We start from the raw sequence: 27714 nt of genomic DNA on the forward strand, positions 1-27714 counted from the left end.
GACCTCATTAATGTGGTAAAGACAGGGTCTGGCAAAGGGATGTGTTGACTGTGCCATAACACCAAGGCCTGGGTCCAAAGTGGGCATAGAAAGTAAGATAGAAGCTCATCACAAATTAATAAATGTTCTTCACAAATAATATAAACTACACTTCATAAAAGTGATAATTATTTATTTTCATACAGCTTTTTCCCAGATGACTGGCTGAAAAGTGTAATTGGAAATGTGTACAAGGGGAAGGGTGATACCCTGGAGAAAGGAAATTATAGAGGCATAAAACTTTTTAGACCAGATAATGAAGGTAATGGAAGAAGTTTAAGAAGGTATGATTAGAGAAAGAATGACTATTGCTGAGATGCAGTTTTGGTTTATGCCAGGCAAAAGGACCACTGATGCCATATTCATTGTTTGACAGCTTCAGTACAAATATATGGGAAAGGAAAGGGAACTGTACTTGGTTTTTGTTGATCTGGAGAAGGCCTTTGACAGAGTCCCTGAGGAGGTGGTGAAGTGGGCCATGAGAAAGTTTGGGATTGAGGTGTGGCTGCTTAAAGTGGTTATGGCCATGTATGTGGGTGCTCACACCCAGGTAAGAGAGAATGGAGATTTGAGTGATGAGTTTTCCATGAATGTTGGTGTGCATCAGGGGTCAGTTTTGAGCCCCTTGTTGTTTATCATGGTATTTATAGTATTTGAAGCCCTCTCATGTGACTTTAGAAATGGATTCCTGTGGAAGATGTTTGGTGTTGAAAGCAGAGCATGAAAGAGAGGCAGAGGAAAGATTTAGGAAGTGGAGAGATGGTATGGGGCACAAGGGTTTAAGAGTACATGCAGATAAAACAAAAGTAATGGAATCTAAGGCTGGAGGCAGTACTGTCAAAGAAGAGGGAGTGGCCATGTGTGATTTGAAACAAGGGCATGGGAAGTATAATAATTCCATCTTGTGCAGTATTTGTGATAAGTGGGTGCATAAGAGATGTAATGGTATTGCAGGTAGACTGAGAGATAATGCTGATTTCATGTACTGGGGAGAGCATGTAAAGATTTTCAGGAATGAAAGGATTGATCTTGATGGTGAGTCTCTTAAGTGTGTAGAAGAGTTTTGTTATTTGGCAGACATGTTATGTGTTGGAAGTGGGGCTGGAGCTTACTCTGTGGCTAGAGTGAGGAGTGACTGGAAGAAGTTCAGGAAGCTGTTGCCTCTCTTAACATTGAGAGGACTCTCCCTCTGTGCTAAGGGATCTTTGTATTCGGCACATATTCGGAGTGTAGTGCTGTATGGCAGTGAGACCTGGGCAGTAAAGGAAGAAGATATTTCCAGGCTCAAACAAAGAAATGGCAATGATTAGGTGGATATGCAGCATGTCCCTGAGTGCAAGGCTTGGGGGAACAAGGTTTACGATGGATGAGTTGAGAGGTAGGACAGGACTGGAGTGTAGTGGTGCTGTGATAAGGAGGGATAAATTGAGATGGTTTGGGCATATGGAGAGGATAAGGGATGATAATTGGGTGCAGAAAATGAGAATGTTTGGGGTAGGACTGTGAGAGGTAGACCAAAAAAGACCTGGGTTGAGGCCATGGAGTGTGACTTCAGGGATAAGGGACTGAACAGGGAAGTTGCCAGAGATCAAACAGCATGGAAAGCCACCATTAGGTGACATAGGCCAATGCATGCAAGCATGTTGGAGCCATCAAAAATGATATGAAACGAAACAAAACACAACAAATAAAATACAGTACAATATATCAGGACAAAGAAACAACAGGTGAATTTTTTTTTTTTTTTTTTTTTGTTCTGTGCCAGTAAGGATGATAAGTAAAAAGCTCGTAACATTTCTTAGCAGACTGACTGATATATAAATTTTCTTGTATTTACTGTATGTTCGGAGCTGATTATAAGATATACCTACCATCGGCGCAACAATGGAAAAGTGGTAGGTTCAGCTGTCTGCCGTTGTCTATAGATATGACTGACAGTGACTGGGGCAAAAGCTGCAGGTGTTCTGTTTACCAAGAAATACCTGGTACTGTACTGTATTTCCACTGGAAGAAAAAAAAAAAGTAATGAGTATGGTGATGTAGGATAGCATGAGGGCCTGGTGAAGCAGATGTTACTGCTGTTTTTTCCTGTAACACAGGAAACCATTTCTTACAAAGGGTGATAAGCATAAGTCAACAAATGGATACCTGCCAGTATAGTGGGTTAAGGTGCTCCTACCTAAGGTGGCTCATTAGGGCTTCATTCCACTGGATGGTTGGGATTTACTGCTCATATAATACTGATCAGGGAAGTATGACTGATCCTTCTTGGTTTGAATGCCTAGAAAGAGTAGCCTAGTCTGGACCCCTACATTCCTGATGGGTAGTGAAGAAATTAGATGGTGGATGGATGAAAGGCTTTTGCACTTGTTACTGTGGCCCTAGTTGATGCAGATGAGTAAGTGCCCGAGTGAGCTACCTCTGCGGAAGGTGAGTGCCGCGTGGTTGTGAATGGTGTTCGGGATGATCTCTAGTGTGACATGTGACCCTGGTGCTGTTTTCAAAAGTTGTGCTGCCTCTGCAACTGTTAGTTGGTCCAGACGTGTTCCATCGATGGCTGCTACTATGTCGTTCACTGCCAAGGCTCCACATCTGCACATATACACCAGAGTTATTTTTATAAGTAAAAAACTATGCCACAATTTCTGCTTACCATCAGACCCGAAGCAGTTTCCCAGCGACCAGTGAAATAATCTGGCTTTATTTAGAGTAAAATAGATTAGCCATCACCCAAGGTTTATGAGCTACAAAAAAAAAATATTAACAAACTATGCCATACAGTAATTGCAGCTCAGTTAAAGGAAAATCAGACCTTTCAGCAATGCTGGCAGTACGGATGGTTTCAATGACAATGGCATTGGGTACAGGGTGGGCATGAGTGAGTGTGATGCCCAAGGAGGTGCCTGCAGCTCGCTCTATCTCCACCAGCAAAGGACCCCCTGATCCTCGCACTCCCTCCATCACTGACACATCGTATCTGTGGGCACAGTTGAATGAGTTAACTTCTTCTATCTGTGGGTTTCAATTTTACTTTTATTGTTGTTGCTCTTGTTACCCCAGGATCATCTGAGTGTAAATCTAGCTGACTGCAGGAAACTGGCCACTTTAGTTGGGTGCTCCCTGAGATCACTTGTAGAAGGTATGTTGTGCGTTTGTCTATTCTCTGGAGTAGGCAGAATAACATGCATTACACTGAGAGAATAGTGGGCTGTCTGTGAGTTGTATTTTGTGCTGGTACTGAAGCTGAGGTTAATGTCAGAGAATGCTGGCTTGTTCAATAAACTCCTCCAGCCCAGGACATTATTTACATACTGTACTTATTTTTGCCAATGCCGAATTTTTTCATTCAGTCCAGAACACTGAGGTAGCATTGAAGGACTGAAGGTTATACGCTATATCTAACCTCTCTGGCCTGAAGGCTCCTGACTGGAATGAAATCATCAATAGATAACAAAAACTAAGTAAGAAAGATGTCATTATACTGAAGAGGATTAACTCAGACAGCTGCAAATATTGTAACTAGACAACTGATCTTGCAATGGTGGAAAAATCTTCTTATATATGGTCTCGTTCCAGAGACTGATTTGACTATAATACCTGTGCTGAGTTTACAAGAACAATGGGGACACCACAAGTATCGTACCAATACATATTCAGAGCAGTGGAAAGATAACTACATGATACTGTATTCTGAAAACATTACTAGAAGAAACACATCAGTAAATGTCCAGACCACACTGAAGAGACAAACAATCCATGATAACCACTGACTCAATGGTGAGTGTTGCGCTGCGCTCAACCCTGCGCAATGCCTCCTGGGCCTCTGTCAGGGAGCTGGCAGTTAGGTCCCGTCCGTCCACTGCCACCAGACGATCACCAGCTTTGATGCTGCCTTCCCTGTGGAAAGAACAATAAGTAGTTGAACTGACTAGAAAACTGGTAAACAATAGCTCTGTAGGAAAATTTGCTTTGTTGGTTTAAAGGTTTAAAGCTTTTAGCCACAAAGCATACCACAGGAAGAGGAAAGATACTGATTCCTGATCAGGAATGAGCACCCTGCACAATCCCATGTGGTCACAGTGACAACCTCTTTCTAGCTATGGTGTTCTAGACAGAGCTAATGATAGGCATTACAGTATTGAGGGAGACCCACCCCACTGACAAGTTTACAGGCTCCAGTTAAAGCATACTGGGTAAGCCCAGGGTCTGCCTGAGGTTGAGAAAAACTTCCATTAGTAGAAAAATAGGAACCCAGGTCTTATGAATTAGTGGACAGTTACCTTGGCCAATGTGCCACCATCACAATTAAAAGGAAAAAAAAAAAGAATTGCTGCAGTTCCTGAGTAAAGTATTCTCCATGTATCTATGATGACATAATTTAAATGCTTCACTCCAGCAGCCTGCCACCAATGGAGGGGTCGCTAGCATCACTGACTGTGAAGTTGTTAGCCCACTGGCACTAGGGTTTGAATCTTGATGCTGGCAGCTGACATCTTCCAGCTCAGGTGTCCATCAACCTGGGTTGTTGTTGTATTGCTTATCCCTGGCCTGTCTGGGAGACCAGACCCATCAACCACAGGTAAGCAACTGCTTCTGTGAGACCATCCCACAATACATAGCACATGCACCATGCAGACACATGTCACCCCTTTGTGGTTGGCGGTGCCCCACCTAGTTCTTCCTACACCGAGGTGCAGGGAAACATATGGAGGCTTGGGTCCCGGGTAGATGCCACAGCTTATCCACCCAGGGTGCACAGCTCTACCACATGTATACTCATCAGTGCCACATTTCTAGACTGGTAGGTAAAATAAGTACCTATAGCATGTCAGCAAATGGAGTTAAATGTGATGACATGGATGATGCAGTGTATCAAAGGATACTGGGTGAAAAACCCACCATAAACTCAAAGGCCAAATAATGGTGATCAACATCACAGCTAAGTGACTCATGGCATCTGCCTCCATCTTTACCTTTACCATATAACTGTACCTAACATTACATATCTATGATCAGTCATATACTAATACTGAACAGCACTAGTTTTCTAATATAGTTCATGAGGTTTGTTTTCTTTGCTGTTCCAAGGGGCTGCTGAAATACCTGTATGTGCTATTTCCAAATAGGTATACATTATATATCCATTATATACACACATACATACATGCAGTATACTGTATATATATATATATATATATATATATATATATAGAGTACCCTTGCATCCAACATACGTTTGTCCAGCACGATTCGCTTCCAGCACGGAGAGCAAAAAATTAGTACGATTTAATACGATTTAAGTACTGTAAAACGGGTGCGTAAGCATAACATGGACTGAGCTCCCAGAAGTGGGCGAAATCCGCAGAGTTCGCCTCTAGCACGATCACCTCTGGTCCAATACGGTCATACTGGACATTCCCGTGACGCTGAGAGCCAATCAAAACTTCCGATCAAGTAGCCTCCCTCGCCTGCTATTGAGACGTGATCGTTATGTCGCCCAATGAAAAACACTTCTGCTCTCAAGTGATGTTTTGTTTAAATTTCTCCCGCCACAGCGCCACTCAGTTGCATAATTCGCATTGGATGGTGCTTTTTTCTTGCTGCATTTTCTGCCCATGCTACTGCATTTTACTCAGCTCATGATACCTAGGAAGCCTTCTGAGAACCCCAAGAAGTGGCGGCACCTCCCTCAGGCCACCAAGCTAGAATTCATTGAGAGGCAGAAGAAAGGGGAGAGGAATTTCGAAGGATTTATGAGGGAGGTTGAGGAGGAGCAGCAGCCATTACCCGCTAGTGACACCAGCAGCCATCCTCCGGGGACCCAGTAGGACTACCTACAGCCTCGGATACCACCTTCCATTCCCAACAAGCCCACCAACACTATCCTAAAAGGTTAGTTATCATTCCCAGTACAGTACCATTCATTATAATTACAGCAGTACAGGTACTAATATATGTATAGGTATATGGTAGGTATATAGGGTGACTTTTCCTAGGGTTGCTGGCATAATTCATTTTTCCCCATAAGCTCTGTTGTTTGTCCAACATGTTTTTGGTCCAGCACGGGACCCATGCATGACAATATTACCGTGTTGGAAGCGAGAGTACTGTGTATATATATATATATATATATATATATATATATATATATATATATATATATATATATATATATATATATATATATATATATATATATATATATATATATATATATATATATATATATATATATATATATATATATATATATATATATATATATATATATATATATATATATATATATATATATATATATATATATATATATATATATATATATATATATATATATATATATATATATATATATATATATATATATCTATCTATCTATTGACAGACGCCTCAATCCAATTCAGGGTGGCCACAAACAAATCGCCTCCACGTCGCCTTGTCCCCGCCATTTTACTGCCCCACTCTCAACTCACACCCCCCCTCTCTTATATACCTCTCCACCACATCCCTCCATCTCATCCTCGGCCTCCTCCTCCTTCTTCCCCCCTCCACCTCACTCACATACACTCTCTTTATCAGTCTTTCACCCTCCATCCTCTCCACATGGCCAAATCACCTCAGTGTATTCCTCCTAACACTTCCTATCACATCCACATCCACACCACAATGCTCCTTTATATCCTCATTCATCAGCCTGTCTCTCCATGTGACCCCACAGGCTCCTCATAAATAACTCACTTCCACTGCTCTCACTCTTGACTTGTGTCCTTCCAGCAACGTCCAAAGCTTCACTTCCACACTTTAGAGTTGGTATCACAATACTGTCATGTAGTAACTTTTTCACTTCCATGCTCACTTCCCTGCTTCTTATCACTGCTTTCAAGGACCAAGCAACCTTTCTTCCCTGTTGTACCCTTTAAAGCACTTCACCCTCCAAACCTTCATCCTTACTCATCACACTACCCAAGTACTTAAATGTACTCACATTTTCCAATTCCTCACCATCCAACCTTGCTGTACATTCACTGACTTCACCTCTCTCAAAGACCATCACTTTACTCTTCCCTACATTCACCTTTAGATTCTGTTTCTTACACACTCTCCCAAACTCATCCACCAAGCCTTGCAACTCTCCTTTGTCTTCACTCAACAACACAGTATCATCTGCAAACAACAGTGCAGGGAGTTTCCAAACACTACGCTCTCTCACCAGGGCCACTCCAACATCCACTACCCTACCTTGTACCTCTTTTATTACCCCATCCATGTACAGATTGAACAACCATGGAGACATGACACATCCCTGTTTCAACCCAACCTTCAAAGAGAAAAATTCACTCAGTTCACCATCCATACGCACTGCAGCCTTATGACCATCATACATACTCTTACAGCATTCAACAACTTCCCATCTACTCCATATATTCTTAATACTTTCCACAATCCTTGTCTATCCACCCTGTCATATGCTTTCTCCAAATCCATGAAAGCCGCATACAACTTTCCCTTCTCTAGAAACTTTTCCACTAAAGATCTAAGAATGAATATCTGATCTACACAACCTCTTCCCTTCCTAAAGCCTCCCTGTTCTTCTCAAACTAATTCCTCTGTTCTTTTTCTAACTCTGTCAGTAAGTATCCTACCATACACTTTTCCTATTACACTAAGAAGACAGATGCCCCTTTGATTATCACACACTTCTTTTTCCCCTTTTCCTTCATACTGTACAAGGGAATAATTATACCTGACTTCCAATCCTCCGGGACTCTACCTTCCTCCCAGGCCAATCTGCACATCTTCCACATCCATTCTACTTCTATCTCTCCCCCATACTTCAACATTTCAACACACACTCCATCAATTCCTGGGGCTTTCCCCAATTTAACTTTCTTCGTTGCTTCCACAACTTTTATCCTACTGATTTCTTCCTGTCTTCTCACCTCCCTCCTCCTCCCAGCCATTCCCCAGCCACTTATACTTACTTCCATCCTCTATGTTCAACAATTCCTTAAAGCGTTCTCTCCATCTGCTCACTTTTTCTTCCTTCTCCACTAGTAATCTACCATTATTATCTTTCACTCCCCTGCTAACTTCACTTCCACCCTGTCTTACTCTTTTCACCTCTTTCCAGAACATTTTCTTACAGTCCCTCCACTTTACACTTAAATTTCTTCCAAATTCCTCATCCACTCTCTCCTTACTCTCTCTTAGTAATCTTTTCATCTCTCTCTTTCTTTCTACATATAACTCTCTCTTCCGCCTTTCAACTTCTTCCACGCCCCTATTTTTTTCCAAAAATGCTCGGGACTGGGGGGTGTCAGAGGTGAGAAAGTGCTCGGGGTAGGGGGGTTTTTCAAGAATACTCCCCCAGTATCCCTGCTTGTCGTAAAAGGCGACTAAAAGGGTTGGCGGAGGGTTAGTGTCCCTCCCCAGAAAACAACTAACTAAAAAAACAAACAAGAAGCCTCGGACAAGGACTGACCAAACGATGACGACCCAGGACCGGACAAAGGACTTGGTAATGAGTACATGGAATGTAAGAGGAGCGAATGATGAGGTGAAAGAGAGAGAGATTGTCCAGGTGCTTGAGGGTGCGAAAGTGGATGTATGTGGAATAACTGAAACAAAATGGAGAGGAGAAAGTGTGAGAGAATGGGAGTATGGATGGGGTATATGTGCAGGAGTAGATTAGAATGAGAGGGCAAAGGAAGGAGTGTGTATAGTTGTGAGTAAAAGATGGAAGAAGAGCATAAGACAGTAAGGATCAGTTGGGTCAAGGATTGTGTGGGTAAAGTTGAAAGTTGGAATACAAATGTGGGCGATTGTGTGTGTGTATGCGCCAACGCAAGATCGTGCTAGAAGAGTGAGAGAAGAGTTCTGGACAAATGTGGAAGTGTGCATGGAAAAGTTTGGAAGGAATGAGAGAGTGTTTTTGATTGGTGATATGAATGGTAAAGTTGGTAATGTGAAGGTGGATGGAATAGTTGGTGAGTGGGGTGTGCCTGCCGAGATAGATGAGAATGGGAGTGCGTTAGTGGACATTTGTGCTGGGAGGGGGTTGGTGATAGCCAATACCCTCTTCAGGCATGAAATGATCCACAGGTATACATGGCGAGTGATGAGAAGGGTGGGTGGTGAACTGAATGAAAGGAAGGCAATGATTGATTATGTGTGTGTGGATGAAAGGATGCGAAGATGTGTAAAGGATGCAAGAGTGTATAGAGGTTGGGGGAGTGGACTTTCTGACCACTACTTGGTGGTGGCCAGTATTAGGATGCAAGTGAGATGGAGGAATAGAAGAAGGGAAAGATGAGAGGAAGGAGTAGTTGCAAGGAGAGTGGAAAGGTTACAAGAGGATGAGAAAAAGGCAGAGTATAAGAGAGAAGTGGAGGAACGATTGGGCAAATATGAATTGGAGCAGATGGGAGACGTGGAAGGTGTGTGTAAGATATTTACAGAAGAAATATGTGCAGCATGTGATGTGGTGTGTGGAAGGAAGAGAAGGCGGAGGGGGGTGCAAGGAACAGCGTGGTGGACTGAAGAGGTGAAACAGGCTGTGGCACAAAAGAAGAAAGCATACAATGAATGGGTGAGAAATAGGGGCGTGGAAGAAGTTGAGAGGCGGAAGAGAGAGTTATATGTGGAAAGGAAGAAAGAGGTGAAAAGATTAGTAAGAGAGAGTAAGAAGAGAGTGGATGAGGAATTTGGAAGGAATTTGAGTGTAAAGTGGAGGGACTGTAAGAAAATGTTCTGGAGAGAAGTGAAAAGAGTAAGACAGGGTGGAAGTGAAGTTGCCAGGGGAGTGAAAGATAAAAATGGTAGATTACTAGTGGAGAAGGGAGAAAAAGTGAGCAGATGGAGAGAACACTTTAAGGAATTGTTGAACGTAGAGGATGGAAGTAATGCGAGTATAAGTGGCTGGGGAATGGCTGGGAGAAGGAGGGAGGTGAGAAGACAGGAAGAAATCAGTAGGATAGAAGTTGTGGAAGCAATGAAGAAAGTTAAATTGGGGAAAGCCCCAGGAATTGATGGAGTGTGTGGTGAAATGCTGAAGCATGGGGGAGAGATAGTAGCAGAATGGATGTGGAAGATGTGCAGATTGGCCTGGGAGGAAGGTAGAGTCCCGGAGGATTGGAAGTCAGGTATAATTATTCCCTTGTACAAAGGAAAAGGGGAAAAAGAAGTGTGTGGTAATCATAGGGGCATTTGTCTTCTTAGTATAATAGGAAAAGTGTATGGTAGGATACTTATAGACAGAGTTAGAGAAAGAACAGAGAAATTAGTTGGAGAAGAACAGGGAGGCTTTAGGAAGGGAAGAGGTTGTGTAGATCAGATATTCATTCTTAGATCTTTAGTGGAAAAGTTTCTAGAGAAGGGAAAGAAGTTGTGTGCGGCTTTCATGGATTTGGAGAAAGCATATGACAGGGTGGATAGACAAGGATTGTGGAAAGTGTTAAGAATATATAGAGTAGATGGGAAGTTGTTGAATGCTGTGAAGAGTATGTACGATGGTGCGAAGACTGCAGTGCATGTGGATGGTGAACTAAGTGAATTTTTCTCTTTGAAAGTTGGTTTGAAATAGGGATCTGTCATATCTCCATGGTTGTTCAATCTGTACATGGATGGGGTAATAAAAGAGGTACAAGGTAGGGTAGTGGATGTTGGAGTGGCCCTGGTGAGAGAGGATAGTGTTTGGAAACTCCCTGTACTGTTGTTTGCAGATGATACTGTGTTGTTGAGTGAAGACGAAGGGGAGCTGCAAGGCTTGGTGGATGAGTTTGAGAGAGTGTGTAAGAAACGGAACCTAAAGGTGAATGCAGGGAAGAGTAAAGTGATGGTCTTTGAGAGAGGTGAAGTCAGTGAATGGACAGCGAGGTTGGATGGTGAGGAACTGGAAAATGTGAGTACGTTTAAGTACTTGGGTAGTGTGATGAGTAAGGATGAAGGTTTGGAGGGTGAAGTGCTTGAAAGGGTACAGCAGGGAAGAAAGGTTGCTGATTCTTTGAAAGCAGTGATAAGAAGCAGGGAAGTGAGCTTGGAAGTGAAAAAGTTACTACATGACAGTATTGTGATACCAACTCTAACGTACGGAAGTGAAGCTTGGACGTTGTTGGAAGGACACAAGTCAAGAGTGAGAGCAGTGGAAATGAGTTATTTATGAGGAGCCTGTGGAGTCACATGGAGAGACAGGCTGACGAATGAGGATGTAACGAAGCATTGTGGTGTGGATGTGGATGTGATATGAAGCGTTATGAGGAACACACTGAGGTGATTTGGCCATGTGGAGAGGATGGAGGGTGAAAGACTGACGAAGAGAGTGTATGTGAGTGAGGTGGAGGGGGGAAGAAGGAGGGGGAGGCCGAGGATGAGATGGAGGGATGGGGTGGAGAGGTATATGAGAGAGGGGGGTGTGAGTTGGGAGCAGGGCAGTGAAATGGCGGGGGACAGGGCGACTTGGAGGCGATTTGTTTGTGGCCACCCCAAACGGGATTGAGGTGTCTGGCAATAGATAGATAGATAGATAGATCGCAGTACTGTCATGTAGTAACTTTTTCACTCGTGGAAGTTCAAACAGAGGAGTGAGCGGGCTGCGAAGTGGTGGGACAGGGAAACAAAGGCTGTGATGTTGCCAGTTTTACTTTTATCTGCATTTTCGCAAAGATGTTTTATGTAATAATTCAATAGAGATATACAATTGCATGTGTAGTTCCTTACAAAAATTATTAAAACATAAAAACATATTATTTAAATCAAATATCCACAGCCTAATAAATTATTAGGCTGTGGATATTTGATTTAAATAATATGTTTTAATGATTTTTGTAAGGAACTGCATACTGTACGCTACTCTTAATAAATAATTTTTAATTTATTATTAGTTACCAATAATAATAATAAAAAAAATATTAAAATACATTATCTCTGTTGAAGCATTTTAAGAAATGCTACTACCCTCCATCCCTCCCGCCTCCCCCCAGCAGAACCTTCGTGACCGCCCGTGCCTCCCCCACCCCTTGTCCAGACATACTGGAAGCTCCCAAGACCACGTGTCCTTTGGACTGCGCAGTGCGCAATCCACAGGACAGGTGCGCAAGGCAGGTGCACAAGCGCAAATAAATTTGTGCTTGCGCACCTGCCTTTTCATGTGCGAAAGCACAATATTGTGCATGGTCTCGTGAGGTGCGCAATGCTCAAACGATATTCACTGGAGTGCAATGATACGCAATTGTGCTTTGCACACCTGCCCAGCACTGCCATTTAGAACACTCTAATACTAAAGAGGGTTAATGAAGGCCTTATCATCATCCAGTTCAGTCTCCCCTGAGTTGAACAAAATCATCGGAATAAAACAATTTGCATCCTCAGGGTGAAGGAAGTAGTTTAATCAAGCTCGTCTAGCAGCACAAGCTCTAGGATAACTTGTAATTATTTTCCCCCTCATTGTATGAATCAAGGTACATCATCCAAATCAAACGAATGTTGGACTTCAAAAACTTGGTTAATTGCCATAATGGTCTAGTATATGAAGAGTAATCACATCTGCCTGCATCGATAGTGAAATAACAGCTGTGGCAACAGAGGGCATCACAACACCCCCAGGAGGCGACAATGGAGGGACAAACAGAGTGTGCGTGACATTCGTACGATATGGGCATTTGTCCCATAAGGCTGGGCACCCCTATTCTATGGAGTGCACCCAGGGTGAACATCTCAGTCCGAGTGCATTACCCTCCAACCGATCCAGCCCTCGCCAGGATCGGGGTGGAGCTAATAGCTCCAGGCAGCACCCCAGTGACGGTCAGTAACAACTAAAGCAACGGCCTGTAGCCATGCACCAGCAATGGCCTGTAGCCGTGCACCTGCAACGACCTGTAGCCGTGCACCAGCAATGGCCTGTAACTGTGCAATAGTGACAGTCGGTAGCCACACATACAAGCAACAGCCGGTAGCAGCACACAAAGGGAGACGGCCTGTAGCTGCTCATAGTGCTGCCCACATCCCCCGCAGAACCCGTGATGGTTGGTTGCCACATGTGGGGAGAGAAAGGTACTCCCTCTTTCCTTCTGCAGTTGCCTCGAGGGGCATGACACCGGTGATGGCCGGCAGCCACACCAATAAACAGAGGACAGCCAGTAGCTGCCCCTCGCCTACATGTTGCCCCTCATAAGGGACTTCGGCGATGGCCAGTAGCCGTGTCCGCAGGCAGGTGACAGCTGGTAGCCGCACTTCGTCTGCGGTCCCGTCAGGAAGTTGGGCCTTGGTGATGGACGATTGCCTCACCGATGGGAAAGGGATGGCCTGTAGCCGCCCTACTCCCATTGCCCAAGGGACGTCAGCGATGGCTGGTAGCCACACCAGGGAGGGACATCATAAAAGTCCCTCGCCCCCTGTGACTGCACAACCTGAGGGAGACTCCTGCTTAAGCCACCCCACCAGTGGCATAGTAAGTCCCACCTCCAACTCCCCAGACTGAAGCAGCCTTCAGAAGGAGAACCTCCCTATAGAGGACTGGTGGAAAGGCCCTCTGTTATACCCAGAGTTGCACTCTATCCAGCCGGGCACCAGAGGGAGACCAGCACCTGTCGGACTCCTGCTGCAAGCAACGCCACAGCCCTTCCCTGATGGCGAAGCAGCAGGAGGGAGACCGCAGCAGACGGGCTCTCGATGGCGTCCCTCGTATCCCAGGGCGTGACCTCTCCAGTCCTGAGGAGGAGTGACGCCCTTCCCACACCGGGCGCCTACAGAGACTATTTAGCCTCAGTCCTGAGGGCCAAAACCCCTGTACCCAGTCCTGCCAGTGCGGGGCCCTTCATCACACCCGACCACAGCCCACCCCAGAGGACGACTCCCCTAAGAGCAGTCCCGTGACCCCAAGACGAGAGGACACCTGAAAGGACTCTGCCGACACCGGGCTGACACCTGTGAGCCACCCCCCCCCTCAGTCGGCCCGCTCCCTTGCCCCCACACGTCTACCGTGACTGTGACTCCAATGTCTGTGAAGTGAAAGTGAAAGTTAACAATCAGTGTATAGAACACCAGTGACAGTGCTTAAATACTTTTACCCCACTGAATGTGAGACAAGACATAAACTGTGCTTCACCATCATACTCCACTCAGTGTAACACAGGACATGTACACTTGCTCCAGAAAGTATCAGCACTGAATACATGTTAAATATTATGACACAAGGAACAATGGGAATAGGAAATTGTGGTTCTGTCCGCCCACACGCAGGCATCTCTGACAATAGATGACTGCCATATCAGATACCTCCTGTGTCCTTCTTAATGAGTAGAGAATGGCCGTAATGTTATAATATATACAGGTATTAAGGGGCTGTCACTGCCACATGGTCGGATAATTCCGGATGGCATAGGACTCCCTGTGCACCGATACTGTTGCGATCCAGTGTACATAACTACTATAAAGTATATGCAGCCTGCAGCCCCAGCTCAAAGTGTAATCTCAATTCCACTTAAGTGCAGTGTCTGTCTTCTACTCTCAAGACTGCTGGTATCCTGCTTGATACCCATAATATATCTGCCAGTCCGAGCTTCGCCTTTGTATAGAGTCTCATGAGATTGTCTGTCTGCCCTGTTTTAAGGAATTTGGTAACATACGTGTAAGGTAGTTGCCCAGTATTTTTATGCCCTGTTCCTCTCACACTGTGTCCTAGCTCAGGTCTAGAAAGGGAACCCAGCTATACCTTAGGTGTTGTTAGGACGGAAAGCTGACCTAAAAACACCTAGCATAACAGGTAGCAAAAGTGAGCTATGCTTTCTCCCGCCATGGGGCCAGTCGCCTGAGGCATATGGAAACAAATGTCAAGTGGTAGTGTTTGGCAAATATTAAATATCGGAAAACTAAGGCAATGACAAGCTTCTTACTCAAAAAGATGATACAAATGTAGATATGAAAGCCAATTCCACTGAACTCATTAGTAGCCTAATGTAAAGAAATGATTGTGTGTAAAGAATTGTCGGATGGCAGCCCAATGCACGCATATGCAAAATAGCCAGTCACAAGTCTTCATTCGTGGGTGTGATATTTTTCATCAACGAGTATTTTAGTGACTTTAATGGTCTATGTTTTTGCTAACTCTCGTAAGTTTATCCAGACAATAGTTTTTGCTAACTCTCGTAAGCTTATCCAGACATATAGAATAGTCACAACAGTTATGTTACTTTTCCAGGACTGAGTTTGGGCTCACCAGCTAGGTAGCAGACGATAGTCCGAAAGACTCTCAGTGCAGAAGTGTCATTTCATTTGCGGATTTGCTTTTTTGACAAATTCCACCAACATTTGTGCTTTTGCACCTGCGGAAGCACTTCCGCAAATGCAAATCTGCCTGTAGACATCTATGTGGCCTTGCCTGGCAGGCGGCGTCTGGGTGAACCAGCTCGCCTGCGCCGGTCACCATTCCCACACTGTTGCCATATGTATGATAAATACTGTAAGAAGTCACTGCATGATAGTATTATGATCCCTACCCTGACGTATGGAAGCGAGGCGTGGACTTTGCAAGAGGGGAACAAGTCAAGAGTGAGAGCAATGGAAATGAGTTACTTAAGAGGAGCATGTGGAGTGACATGGAGGGACAGGTTGACGAATGAAGAAGTGAAGGAATGTTTTGGGGTGGATGTGAATGTGATTATAGGAGAAATACACTGAGGTTGTTTTGACATCTGGAGAGAATGGAGAGTGAAAGACTGACTAAGAGGGTGTATGTACTGTAGGTGAGGTGGGGGAAGGGAGAGGGAGGGGTAGACCGAGGATGAGGTGGAGGAATGGAGTTGAGAGGTATATGAGGGAAGGGGGGGGTGAGTTGGGGGGAGGGTAGTCAAATGGTGGGTGACAGAGCGACTTGGGGGCGTTTTGTCTGCGGGCACCGTTTGCGGGATTAGGGCGTCGGGCTATAGATAGATGGATAGACATATACAGTAGCATTTTTCATTATCGTATATTTGTCCAATAATTTTACAATTCCTTCAAAAAGAAATATGAGAGAGAGAGAGAGAGAGAGAGAGAGAGAGAGAGAGAGAGAGAGAGAGGACAGCTGAAGATCAGATTAATCTCTTTTTGATATTCACTGGCTTCATATCAAGCTCTAAGGAAAGGAATGAAACTGGGTATAAGCCAAGAGGGGAAAACGTTCGTACTGGTGATTAAATAATAAAGCATGACATCATCAAAGCAAGTCGTATTCTACTTTACACTGGAAGGTTCCTCACTACATTATCTTCATGATATTTGTGCTTTCTGGGAAGAGGGTAAGAAATAAGAATCTAAGGATACAAGCTGGCAAAGATTTTTTTTTTTTTTTTTCCCAATAGAGAAAACTATAAAGCCTGATTCAAGATCAGTTTATTTTCCAGATTCTTAGATGTTATAATGTATGCAACTGATGTAAACTACATCGACACTAGAAAGACTTGTTTAACATACAAGCCAATAACAAGAAGAGAAGTGCAAAGATATGCTACGAAGCTTTCCAGTCCACCTAGAATATGACATTTAGTTTAAATTTCAAATTTGTCACTTATAGCATTGCCAATGCCAGTATTTCTATCTCAACAAAAATCATTAGGTAGATAAAAACAAGAAACTTAAGAAATGAAACTGAACACAATTTGTCATTTTCCTTACCAGACAACTACCATTCTCCAGGCGCGATCAATATAGATAGTAAGATAGACACGTTGATATCATAGATAAAATAAACCTAGATGCCTCATCGCCTATTCTTTAGCACAGCGGCTATGCGTCTGCCCTGCCGCCATCTTGGAGAGGTCAAGAATATAATAATCGCGCTTATTTTAGAGTGAATTCAGTCCATGAAAATGAATGTTGTTGTGGTGGTGGTGATGGTGGTTATAGTTGTTGTGGTGGTGGTGGTGATGGTGGTTATAGTTGTTGTTGTTGTTGTTGTTGTTGTTGTGGTGGTGGTGGTGGTGGTGGTGGTGGTGGTGATGGTAGTTATAGTTGTTGTTGTTGTTGTTGTTGTTGTTGTTGTTGTGGTGGTGGTGGTGGTGGTGGTGGTGGTGATGATGATGGTGGTTACTGTTGTGGTGGTGGTTATTGTGGTGGTGGTGGTTGTTGTGATGGTGGTGGCAGTTGTGGTTGTTGTGATGGTGGTGGTGGTTGTGGTTGTTGTTTTGGTGGTGGTGGTGGTTGATGTGGTTGTTGCTGTGGTGGTGGTTGTTGTTGCTGTTGTTGCTGTGGTGGTGGTGGTGGTTGTGGTGGTGATTGTTACTGTGGTGGTTGTTGTGATTATGAATGCTCTGGTTTTTGTTGTTGTGGTGGTGACTGTAGTAGTGGTGGTGGTGGTTGTTGTTGTGGTGATGGTGGTGGTTGTCATGATGATGGTGGTGGTTGTGATGATGGTTGTTGTTGTTGTGGTTATGATAGTGGTTGTTGTGGTGGTGGTGGTTGTGGTGATGGTAGTGGTTGTTGTGGCTTTGGTGGTGGTTGTTGTTGTGGCTGTGGTGGTGGTGGTTGTTGTGGCTGTTGTGGTTGTGGTGGTGGTGGTGGCTATTGTTGTGCTTGTTGTCGTGGTTGTGGTTGTTGCTGTTGTGGTGGTGGTGGTGGTTGTGGCGGTAATGACTTGTGGTGGTGGTTGTGGCGGTAATGACTTGTGGTGGTGGTTGTGGCGGTAATGACTTGTGGTGGTGGTTGTGGCGGTAATGACTTGTGGTGGTGGCTGTGTTGATGATGGTTGTTGTTGTTGTGGTGGTGGTGGTGGTTGTTGTTGTGGTGATGGTTATTGTGGTGGTGGTTGTGATGGTGATGGTTGTTATTGTGGTGGTGATGGTTGTTGTTGTGGTGGTTGTGGTTCCTGGTTGATCTGAAATGTGAACTTGGTGGACTGCAGGTTTAAGTATTCCTTCTGCAACCTATTATCCTCCTTTCGAGGGGTAAGGAAGTAGCTGAGGGACGCTTGCATAACCAGATAGTTGAGCCACTCGTGCTATCGGTGCCACCATAGACATATTCCGACGCTTTCTACACTCAAAAGCAGCAGTGTTGGGGCATTTCTACGTAAACAGTGGTCAATTTTGCCCACTGTCAGAAACACAATATCGTCTGCCTTGACCGTTCCAAGATGGCGGCCGCACAGACGCATCGAAAGTACAGTAGTATCATGCAGCACCTAGGCTTATTTATATCTATGAATGGATGTACTATATGTTGAAGTTATCTCAGTTGTTGGAGGAGTCTGATTGTGACCAAGGAGTGAGGACTGAGGAGATTAGAGACGAGGAATAGAGGTGGACTGGTGTGTCAACTTGTCAAGTGTGAGCTGTGAAGCATAATAATTTCATTCATTTACATACAGTTGTGAAGGATTTACCCTTGTTTTGTAGTAAAAACAGTCTAGTATACTACTACTAATAAATGAATAGTGTTACACTAACTATAATTTTATATATCCCATTCCTTACTTTAGACAATTTACAAACTTCATAAAGTCACCTTTTGTTAGTCAGAATAGAAAAAATATATAATTGTAGTGGATGAGTAACTAGACATAATATTTAACCTTTTTATAATGAAAAATATCATCTTAAACTTAATTCAAGAAGAGGTGCCAAGGCTCAGTAAACCTGTCCCTGACAGTCATTTTAGTGCTGACGTGTGAACCAAACAGGATATCTAGTCAAAGATGTCACATATAAATTTTGGAGTAAAGCAGGTGAAAGTTGACGATGTTATCCCCATTTGAAATTTCATGCCCGACCCACCTGACACTGATCCCCCTACCGCTAACTGAGGGGTGATCCCCCCCTGATGTAATAAGGCATGTTATAAGATGCAGATTTCAAAGATGCACCTTTAGGTTTTTGTTTCAAGTCAATATGACGAATCTGAAAGGAGTTACGGTGAAAAAACTTTTTTTTTTTTTTGCAGGGGTCTAAAGCCTAGGCCTTGGCCCAGTTTGGCTCAAAATTTAATCAGGTGATCAGAAGGTCATAGCTCATCATCCCTGTAATTTTAGTTTAAATCACACCAGTAGTTTTCGCATAAAGCTGTTAACAGACACATAGACAGTGACAAATAGACAAACCGAGTGAAAACAATACCCTTTCCCAAGCCCATCCGGGGTGGGATGTGTAATAATTCTCTAATGGCATACAGAATAAAATGAAACTGATGCCAGGGTAATGAAAGGGATACATTTGCAGTTTTGCAATTGTGGAAATGCAAATTTCAAGAATTTTGCGGGTTTGCAGTTGGAGAACGCAATTTTTTGAGCTTGCGGATGTGTGTTGAGGAAGTGAATTTTCGTCTGCGTTGCCCACCTCTGATATATATATATATATATATATATATATATATATATATATATATATATATATATATATATATATATATATATATATATATATATATATATATATATATATATATATATATATATATATATATATATATATATATATATATATATATATATATATATATATATATATATATATATATATACACACACAATAAAACCTCGATACAACAGACTTCAATAGACCGGAATTCCATTTTATCGCACTCACGGAAAAACTCTGATAAAGCCAGGAGCAGTCTGGACTGCCTGACCACTTCAGCTATGTTTATCACAATAAGGTGTATAAAAGACATGTTTATAAGTGTACAGTATAGTATTAGTACATATATTCTACCATTTGATTAATGTAGGGAAGTTATAACAAAGTACAGTATCGCAGTGGTAGTCAAAACAGTTTAAAAATGGTTCGTGCGATCCGGACTGTCTGATATATTGGAAAAAGTCCAGGTTAGCAGGGAGAAGTCTGGATGTCGCTTGTATCGGAATTTCGCATTTTTCGGAATGGCCTGGGCCCCAACTAGTCCGTTATGGTGAGGTCTTACTGTGTCTGTGTATATACAGTACATACATACATACATATATATATATATATATATATATATATATATATATATATATATATATATATATATATATATATATATATATCAATGATTTCCTGTGGCACCGCACGGGATGCATAGGGCCTCAATGAACTCTCTCCACCAATATTTGTCTCTTGCCATCTCCTTCAGGTCCCACCAACACTCCTCTCCTGCTTCTTTTTTCATTGTCCTCAACCAGGTTTCCCTCGGCCTACCTCTACCTCTTCTTCCTCTAGCAGTCCACTCTGGCACATCCTGTATTAAACTACCTTCTTTTTTGTATATGTGCCCCAGCCACTTTCAGCGAGACAGTCTCACATATTCATTAACTGGTTCCACTCTCGTAATAGCCCTTACTCTTGCATTTGTAACTCTGTCTTGCCACTTTACCCCAAGAATCCTTCTCAGTATTTTATTCTCAAATCCTAATACTTTCTGATCTGTTGCAATTGTACTGTACCATGACTCATGCCCGTAAATTAAAATTGGTCTAACCATGGACTTGTAAATTTTCACTTTAGTATGTACCGAAAGCATATTATTATTCCAAACAGATTTCAACATTCCAACAGCTCGCCAAGCCTGTCTAATCCTCTCCTCAATATCATTGTTTAATGATCCATTAGATGATACAATCGTTCCCAGATATTTAAAGTTTTCTACATTCTTCACCACATTATTCCCAAGTATACAATCGATTTGGTTCTCCACGTTCATATTAATAATTTCAGTCTTTCCACAATTTATTACCAATCCCACTTTTTCTCCTTCCTCCACCAGACAATCGAGCACCCTCTGCATCTCGTAAATCTATCTATCTATCTATTGCCAGACGCCTCAATCCCGTTTGGGGTGGCCACAAACAAATCGCCTCCAAGTCGCCCTGTCCCCCGCCATTTCACTACCCTGCTCCCAACTCACACCCCCCTCTCTCATATACCTCTCCACCCCATCCCTCCATCTCATCCTCGGTCTCCCCCTCCCTCTTCCACCCTCCACCTCACTCACATACACTCTCTTCGTCAGTCTTTCACTCTCCATCCTCTCCACATGGCCAAACCACCTCAGTGTGTTCCTCACAACGCTTCCTATCACATCCACATCAACACCACAACGCTCCTTTATATCCTCATTCGTCAGCCTGTCTCTCCACGTGACTCCACAAGCTCCTCTTAAATAACTCATTTCCACTGCTCTCACTCTTGACTTGTGTCCTTCCAACAACGTCCAAGCTTCACTTCCGTACGTTAGAGTTGGTATCACAATACTGTCATGTAGTAACTTTTTCACTTCCATGCTCACTTCCCTGTTTCTTATCACTGCTTTCAAGGAACCAGCAACCTTTCTTCCCTGCTGTACCCTTTCAAGCACTTCACCCTCCAAACCTCCATCCTTACTCATCACACTACCCAAATACTTCCGTAAATCAGTACAATACCATCAGCATAGTCCAAATCCATCAGCTTCTTATTTTCTTTCCAGTTAATTCCTGCACCTGTTCTCCTTACAGCTTTTTTCATAACATAATCCATAACCAAAACAAACAACAATGGTGAAAGAATTCCTCCTTGAATCACTCCTGACCTAACTTGAAATGGATCACTCAAAGAACCACCCACCATTACCTTACAAAAAGTACCTTCATGCAGACTTGTAATAATATTTACAAACTTTTCTGGTATACCATGGAATCTCATAATTTTCAACATAGCTCCACGTGAAACACTATCAAACGCCTTTTCAAAATCCACAAAACACATACTAAGTGGCATTTTCATCTCATTAGCTTGTTGCATTAGATGCCTTACAATAAAAATCTGATCATTACAACCTCGACCCTTTCTAAATCCCGCTTGTTCTTCTCTTAAAATTTTATCAATTACTGGCTCTCTTCTGTTCAACAAGATTTTGGAAAAGACTTTTGCAACTACAGGTGTCAAAGTTATCCCCCTCCAATTGCCACACACACTTAAATCTCCCTTTTTTGGTATTTTTTATAATCACTCCATTTTTCCACTCTTCTGGAATTCCACCATTATCCCAAGCCACATTAAAAAGTTTCAAAAGCACATTCATCAACTCGTCATTTTCCACCTTAAGCATTTCAGGGAATATTCCATCCTTTCCTGGGGTCTTAAAATTCTTTAACTCCTTTATAGATTTTGCTACCTCTTCCAAAGTTATATCCCCTGTTTCTGTCTGCAAATCTCTCTCGGCTGGCAAAATGTCCTCTTCAGCTGGGATTGGTCTATTTAGAACAGATTCAAAGTGCTCTTTCCACCTTCCTTTTATATCCAAATCTTTAGTCATCAAATTACCATTTCTATCTCGTACAGGTATTTCCTTCCTTCTCTTTTCAGTCCCAGTTAACTCCTTTATGGCCATATATATATATATACAATATCTATCTATCTATCTATCTATATATATATGGAGATATGTAAAAAGTCATGGATGAGTGAAACGGTGCCAGCAGAGTGGTAAAAGGCAGTGATTGTACTCCTGTACAAATATAAAAGTGGGCAAAGTGAGCGCAAGAATTATCGTGGCATAAGTCTATTCAGTGTTGTAGGGAAGGAATATGGATGATTTAATATAAAGGGTCTGGTTAGTACTTGGATGGGTGACCGCCTGGGAACACCAGATGCTGTTGGCATCCCTACGTCAAGTGGGGTTGGTGGAGGATTAGTGCCCCTCCCTGTAAAACAACTAACTCTAAGCCCTTGGCCACCCTGTCTGGGATACATGGCGTCTGGCAATGAATGAATGAATGAAAAAAGAAGTATCAGAAGTTCTAGTGCGTGACGACCATGGTGGCTTTAGGAGTGGCAGAGGATGTGTGGATCAAATATTTGCAGTAAGACAGATAGTGGAGAAGACGTGTAAAAAGGACAATAAGGTGTTTATGGCATTTATGGATTTGGAAAAAGCACATGACAAAGTAGACAGAGAAGGATTGTGGAAGGTATGGTGCATGTATGGTGTACAAGGTGAGCTGCTAGGTGCCGTCAAAAGTTTTTATGATGGTAGTGAGGCACGTGTAGCGGTAAATGGGCAACTAAGTGAATGGTTCATAATCAATGTAGGCGTGTGACAAGGTTGCGTGATATCCCCATAGTTGTTCAACATAAATATCATAAATATGGATGGGGTGATGAGAGAAATAAAGGCACGAGTAATGGAGAGAGGGATGACTTTTTTTTTTTGTTATAATGAATGGAGGAAGGAAAAACAAGGGGAAAAAAAAGTCCGTGTGCCTAAAGGAATCCTTCATTCATAAAATATTTATAACAACTGGATTTAAATTGAAGTGGACTAAATGTTTGTGGGAAACAACTCCCAGGAAGTGAATTCCAGAGAGTAGTAGTTCTGGGGATAAATGAATTTTGATAAGCAGAGGATCTGCAATGCAGGGGAGTGAGGTGAATTCATGGGCGCTCCCAGGTGCCCGAGTATTTCGGGAGAAAATGTGAAGGGGAGGCACAATTGAAGCCAGTTCGTCAGAGCACTTACGGTAAAAATATCGATAAAATAATGCTAAAGAAGCAACATCTCTACGTACTGATAATGGAAGAAGGTCCTGCGTAATGGCAGGATTATTGATTAATCTAATGGCTTTATTTTGAATTTTGTCCAGCTGCCTCAATGCAACCACTCCACATCCACTCCACAGTGGTGAACAGTATTCCATCTGAGAACGCACCTGACTTTTGTATATTGTGGCTGGTCTATCTGTCTATCTATCTATTGCCAGATGCCTTAATCCCGTAAGGTGTGGCCACAAACAAATCGCCTCCATGTAGCCCTGTCCCCCACCATTTCATTGTCCTGCCTCCAGCTCACACTGCCCTCTCTCATACATCTCTCCACTCCATCCCTCCATCTCATCCTTGGCCTCCCCTTCCCTCTCCACCCCCCCTCCACCTCACTAACATGCACACTTCTCGTCAGTCTCTCACTCTCGATCCTCTCCACATGGCCAAACCACCTCAATGTGTTCCTCTTAACGCTTCCTGTCAGATCCACATCCACATCACAACGCTCCTTGACTTCCTCATTTGCCAGTCTGTCTCTCCATGTGACTCCACATGCTCCTTTCAAATAACTCATTTCCATTGCTCTCACTCTTGACTTCTGTCCCTCCAAAAAGATCCAAGTTTCACTTCCATATGTTAGAGTTGGTATGACAGTACTGTCTCGTAGTAGCTTTTTCATTTCCATGCTCACTTCCCTGTTTCTTATCACTGCTTTCAAGGAATCAGCAGCCTTTCTTCTCTGCTGTACCCATTCAAGCACTTCACCTTCTAAACTTCCATCCTTACTCATCACACTACCCAGGTACTTAAACGCAGCCACATTTTCCCTTTCCTCCTCATCCAACCTCACTGTACGTTCACTGACTTCACTTCTCTCAAAGACCATAACTTTACTCTTCCCTACATGCACCTTTAGATTCCGGTTCTTACACACTCTCCCAAACTCATCCACCAAGCCTTGCAGCTCCCTTTCATCTTTACTTAACAACATGGTATCATCTGCAAACAACAGTAGAGGAAGTTTCCAAACACTGCCCTCTCTCACTACGGCAGCTCCAACATCCACTGCTATACCTTGTATCTCTTTTATAACCCCATCCACATACAGATTGAACAACCTTGGAGACATGATACATCCGGGTTTCAAGCCAACCTTCAAGTAGAAAAACTCACTCAGTTCGCTATCCACCCGAACTGCAGCCTTAGCACCGTCATACATACTCTTCACAAGTCAACAACTTCCCATTTACTCCATATTTTCTTAATACTTTCCACAATCCTTGTCTATCCATCCTGTCATATGGTTTCTCCAAATCCATGAAGGCCGCGTACAACTTCTTTCCCTTCTCTAGATACTTTTCCACTAAAGATCTAAGAATGAATATCTGATCTACACAACCTCTTCCTTTCCAAAAGCCTCCCTGTTTTTCACCAACTAATTCCTCTGTTATTTCCCTAACTCTGCCAATAAGTATCCAACCATACACATTTCCTATTACATTAAGAAGACAAATGCCCCTATGATAACCACACACTTCTTTTTCCACATTTCCTTTGTTCAGGGGAACAATTATTATACATGACTTCCAATCCTTCATGACCCTACCTTCCTCCCAGGCCAATCTGCACATCTTCCCCATCCATTCAGCTACTGTCCCTCCCCCATGCTTCAGCATTTCACCACACACTCCATCAATTCCTGAGGTTTTCCTCATTTTGACTTTCTTCATTGCTTCCACTGTTTCCATCCTGCTAATTTCCTCCTCTCTTCTCATCCCCCTCCTTCTCCCAGCCATTCCCCAGCCACTTATCCTCGCATCACTTTCATTCACTATGTTTAAGAATTCTTGAAAGTGTTCTCTCTATCTGCTAGTCTTTTCTCCTTTCTCCACAAAGAATCTACCAATTTTATCTTTCACTTCCCGACTAATTCTTTATCACCCTGTCTTACTCTCTTTATCTCTTTCCAGAACATTTTGTTACATTCCCTCCATTTTACACTCAAATTCCTTATAAACTGCTCATCCACTCTCTTCTTACTCTCCCTAATTAATCTTTTCACCTCTCTCTTCCTCGCTACATATAATTATTATTAATTATAATAATACGGTAAGGTAATACTGTTATAATGGTTTATTGGATAAAAGGCAGCCAAAGGTTGAAAATATACAATGAAAAACAGGAATAGTATTTGAAAAGTAACGTATTTACATTCTTTAAAGAATAAAATCATTAAAAGTTAATACTTTAAGCAGTCAGATTAAGAAATTATTAAAAGCTAATACCTAAAGCACGTACTCTTTAGAAACTTATTAAAATATATTAAGAAGAGAAATCACACAGAAAATTAATGACTTTAAATTCCAACTAGAGTGGGAATCGGGCTGTTCTTATATCCGTCAGTTCTGGCTCGAAGTGGGGTAACCTAACTATATCTCTGGGTGGCACGCAGTGATGTGTGTGTGTGTGTGTGTGTGTGTGTGTACCCCCACTAAAATGATTATTGGCACCTCATGCTTCGATACCTTTTGCGACTCTCACTGGCATATACTCGGTAACAGGTGGTACACCTGATTCTCCCCACTTCCCTATATCTCCTCCCCTCCCCCCATCTCTCTCTCTCTCTCTCTCTCTCTCTCTCTCTCTCCATACATCATGCCATGTATAATGAATAAGTTATAGCAATGGACATAACGCTCAAAGGAAATTCTCAAAGCATTATCCACCAGGTAATAAAGAAATCAATGTGCTGTTATTCGGCTTGGCACCCATCGTTTCCGAGGTTACCACCTTAGGATTTTCTGACACATTGTGATACAGCGACAGCCACCATTAGCATTTAAAGAATGGGTCGATGGCAAATTCAAATAAACACATCCACTCCCAAAGAACTACACTGCAGTATTGTAGGCTATCTCTGAGCTGTCTCAGGTTCTTTCTTACATCATCCTTCCCCTTTAGGAATTTGAAGTTTTATTAATCCCTCCTGAGCACCAGTCTTAAATATGTGTTCTCTCTTATCAGTCATTCTTTTTTAATGTTTTCATACTATTCGTATTTTTATTGGAAATCTGTAATTGGAGCCAAGCTTTTTGTAGGGCCTGTCTTTACCCTCATTAACAATGATGAGCCTGCATGGCAGCCTATTGTAGCATTAGAATTTTTATTTATACTGTGCATTACACTAACCAGGGGCAGATCGTCAGTAGTATTGCCTATTAATAATATCATGAAGTTAAAGGAGATAACCTACAATATTATAAAAATTCCCCTAGATTAAATAAATGAACTTCATCTGTATGTACTGCATTTTCCCTTAGGGAAGCTTTTATAGTTTCTTATGGTATGTCCGTCCTAACTTGAAGTTGTTGCATTCCAAGACGCCCTCAGACCCACTGAATCTAATTCGGTAGCAATAAAAAGGCGTGTAGTATAGCAGTCTTCTGTAGGCATTCATCCCACTGAAAAACAAGAGTTTAAACTCACTAAAAGACCGCCTTCGGCGGTCTCCGCTGGATGTCAAAAAGCCAGAAATGAGAAACAGTCGGGAATCGGTAGCCTAATTGGACTGGAAATTGCTTTATTTCATGAAGTCAGAGCATAGGTACCTTGCTCTAACAAAAACTGCGCTACGTTGCGCCGTTTTTGCTGTGTTACGGTAACAAACTAATCAACAAATATACAGAAATCGGATCATTATAATATAGATAATAGCTCAAGATAATGCGTTGATGGCAGTTTCACATATACAGTACTGTAAAAATACGCTAAATCATCTTTCAGTGTGCTAAAAATTGGTATTTCCGCTCCAAAATGGCAATGCCAGCAGTTACACGCTACAGAGTACTTGCACCTATGGCTCGTATTCAAAATGGCTTCGAGTTCTTTCGTATCACTTCTTAGATAGCTAGCCTATATATTTGCACATTACACATCAACATCCTCGTTTATAACTTTTATGAAAACTATTTTAATACTTAAAGCCGTTAAATACCATAAAAACTGATAATTAATAAGTGAAACAAATTGCTCAGTAAGCGATGATACGAAGCTCCGATCAGATCAGGGCTACCAACCTGGCTCATTAATTCAAGAGTTCGATTCAGATCTCTCGTCAAGTGTGTCGTATTCTATCACGCTAAAAGAGTGCCGATAATTTTTTTTTTTAGTGGGTGTACCCCCTGTGTATAACAAACATACGTAATATATATAC

The 27714-nt window shown here is 42.5% G+C and overlaps 1 protein-coding gene across 1 annotated transcript in view; it reads right to left on the bottom strand.

Moving 5' to 3' along the window:
* Grip (Glutamate receptor interacting protein) overlaps positions 1 to 27714 on the bottom strand; it is a 644837-nt gene that overhangs the window by 59392 nt on the left and 557731 nt on the right. The window contains exons 7-9 of the mRNA XM_080285631.1: positions 3811 to 3936; positions 2852 to 3016; positions 2459 to 2631 (exon numbers count right to left, since the gene is read on the bottom strand). Of these exons, the coding sequence (XP_080141757.1) occupies positions 2459 to 2631; positions 2852 to 3016; positions 3811 to 3936 (464 nt within the window). The remainder of the gene's footprint in view (positions 1 to 2458; positions 2632 to 2851; positions 3017 to 3810; positions 3937 to 27714) is intronic.

The sequence above is a fragment of the Coenobita brevimanus genome, chromosome 107, assembly GCF_032717465.1.
Source record: "Coenobita brevimanus isolate Jiangsu-jjx chromosome 107, ASM3271746v2, whole genome shotgun sequence".
NCBI lineage: Eukaryota > Metazoa > Arthropoda > Malacostraca > Decapoda > Coenobitidae > Coenobita > Coenobita brevimanus.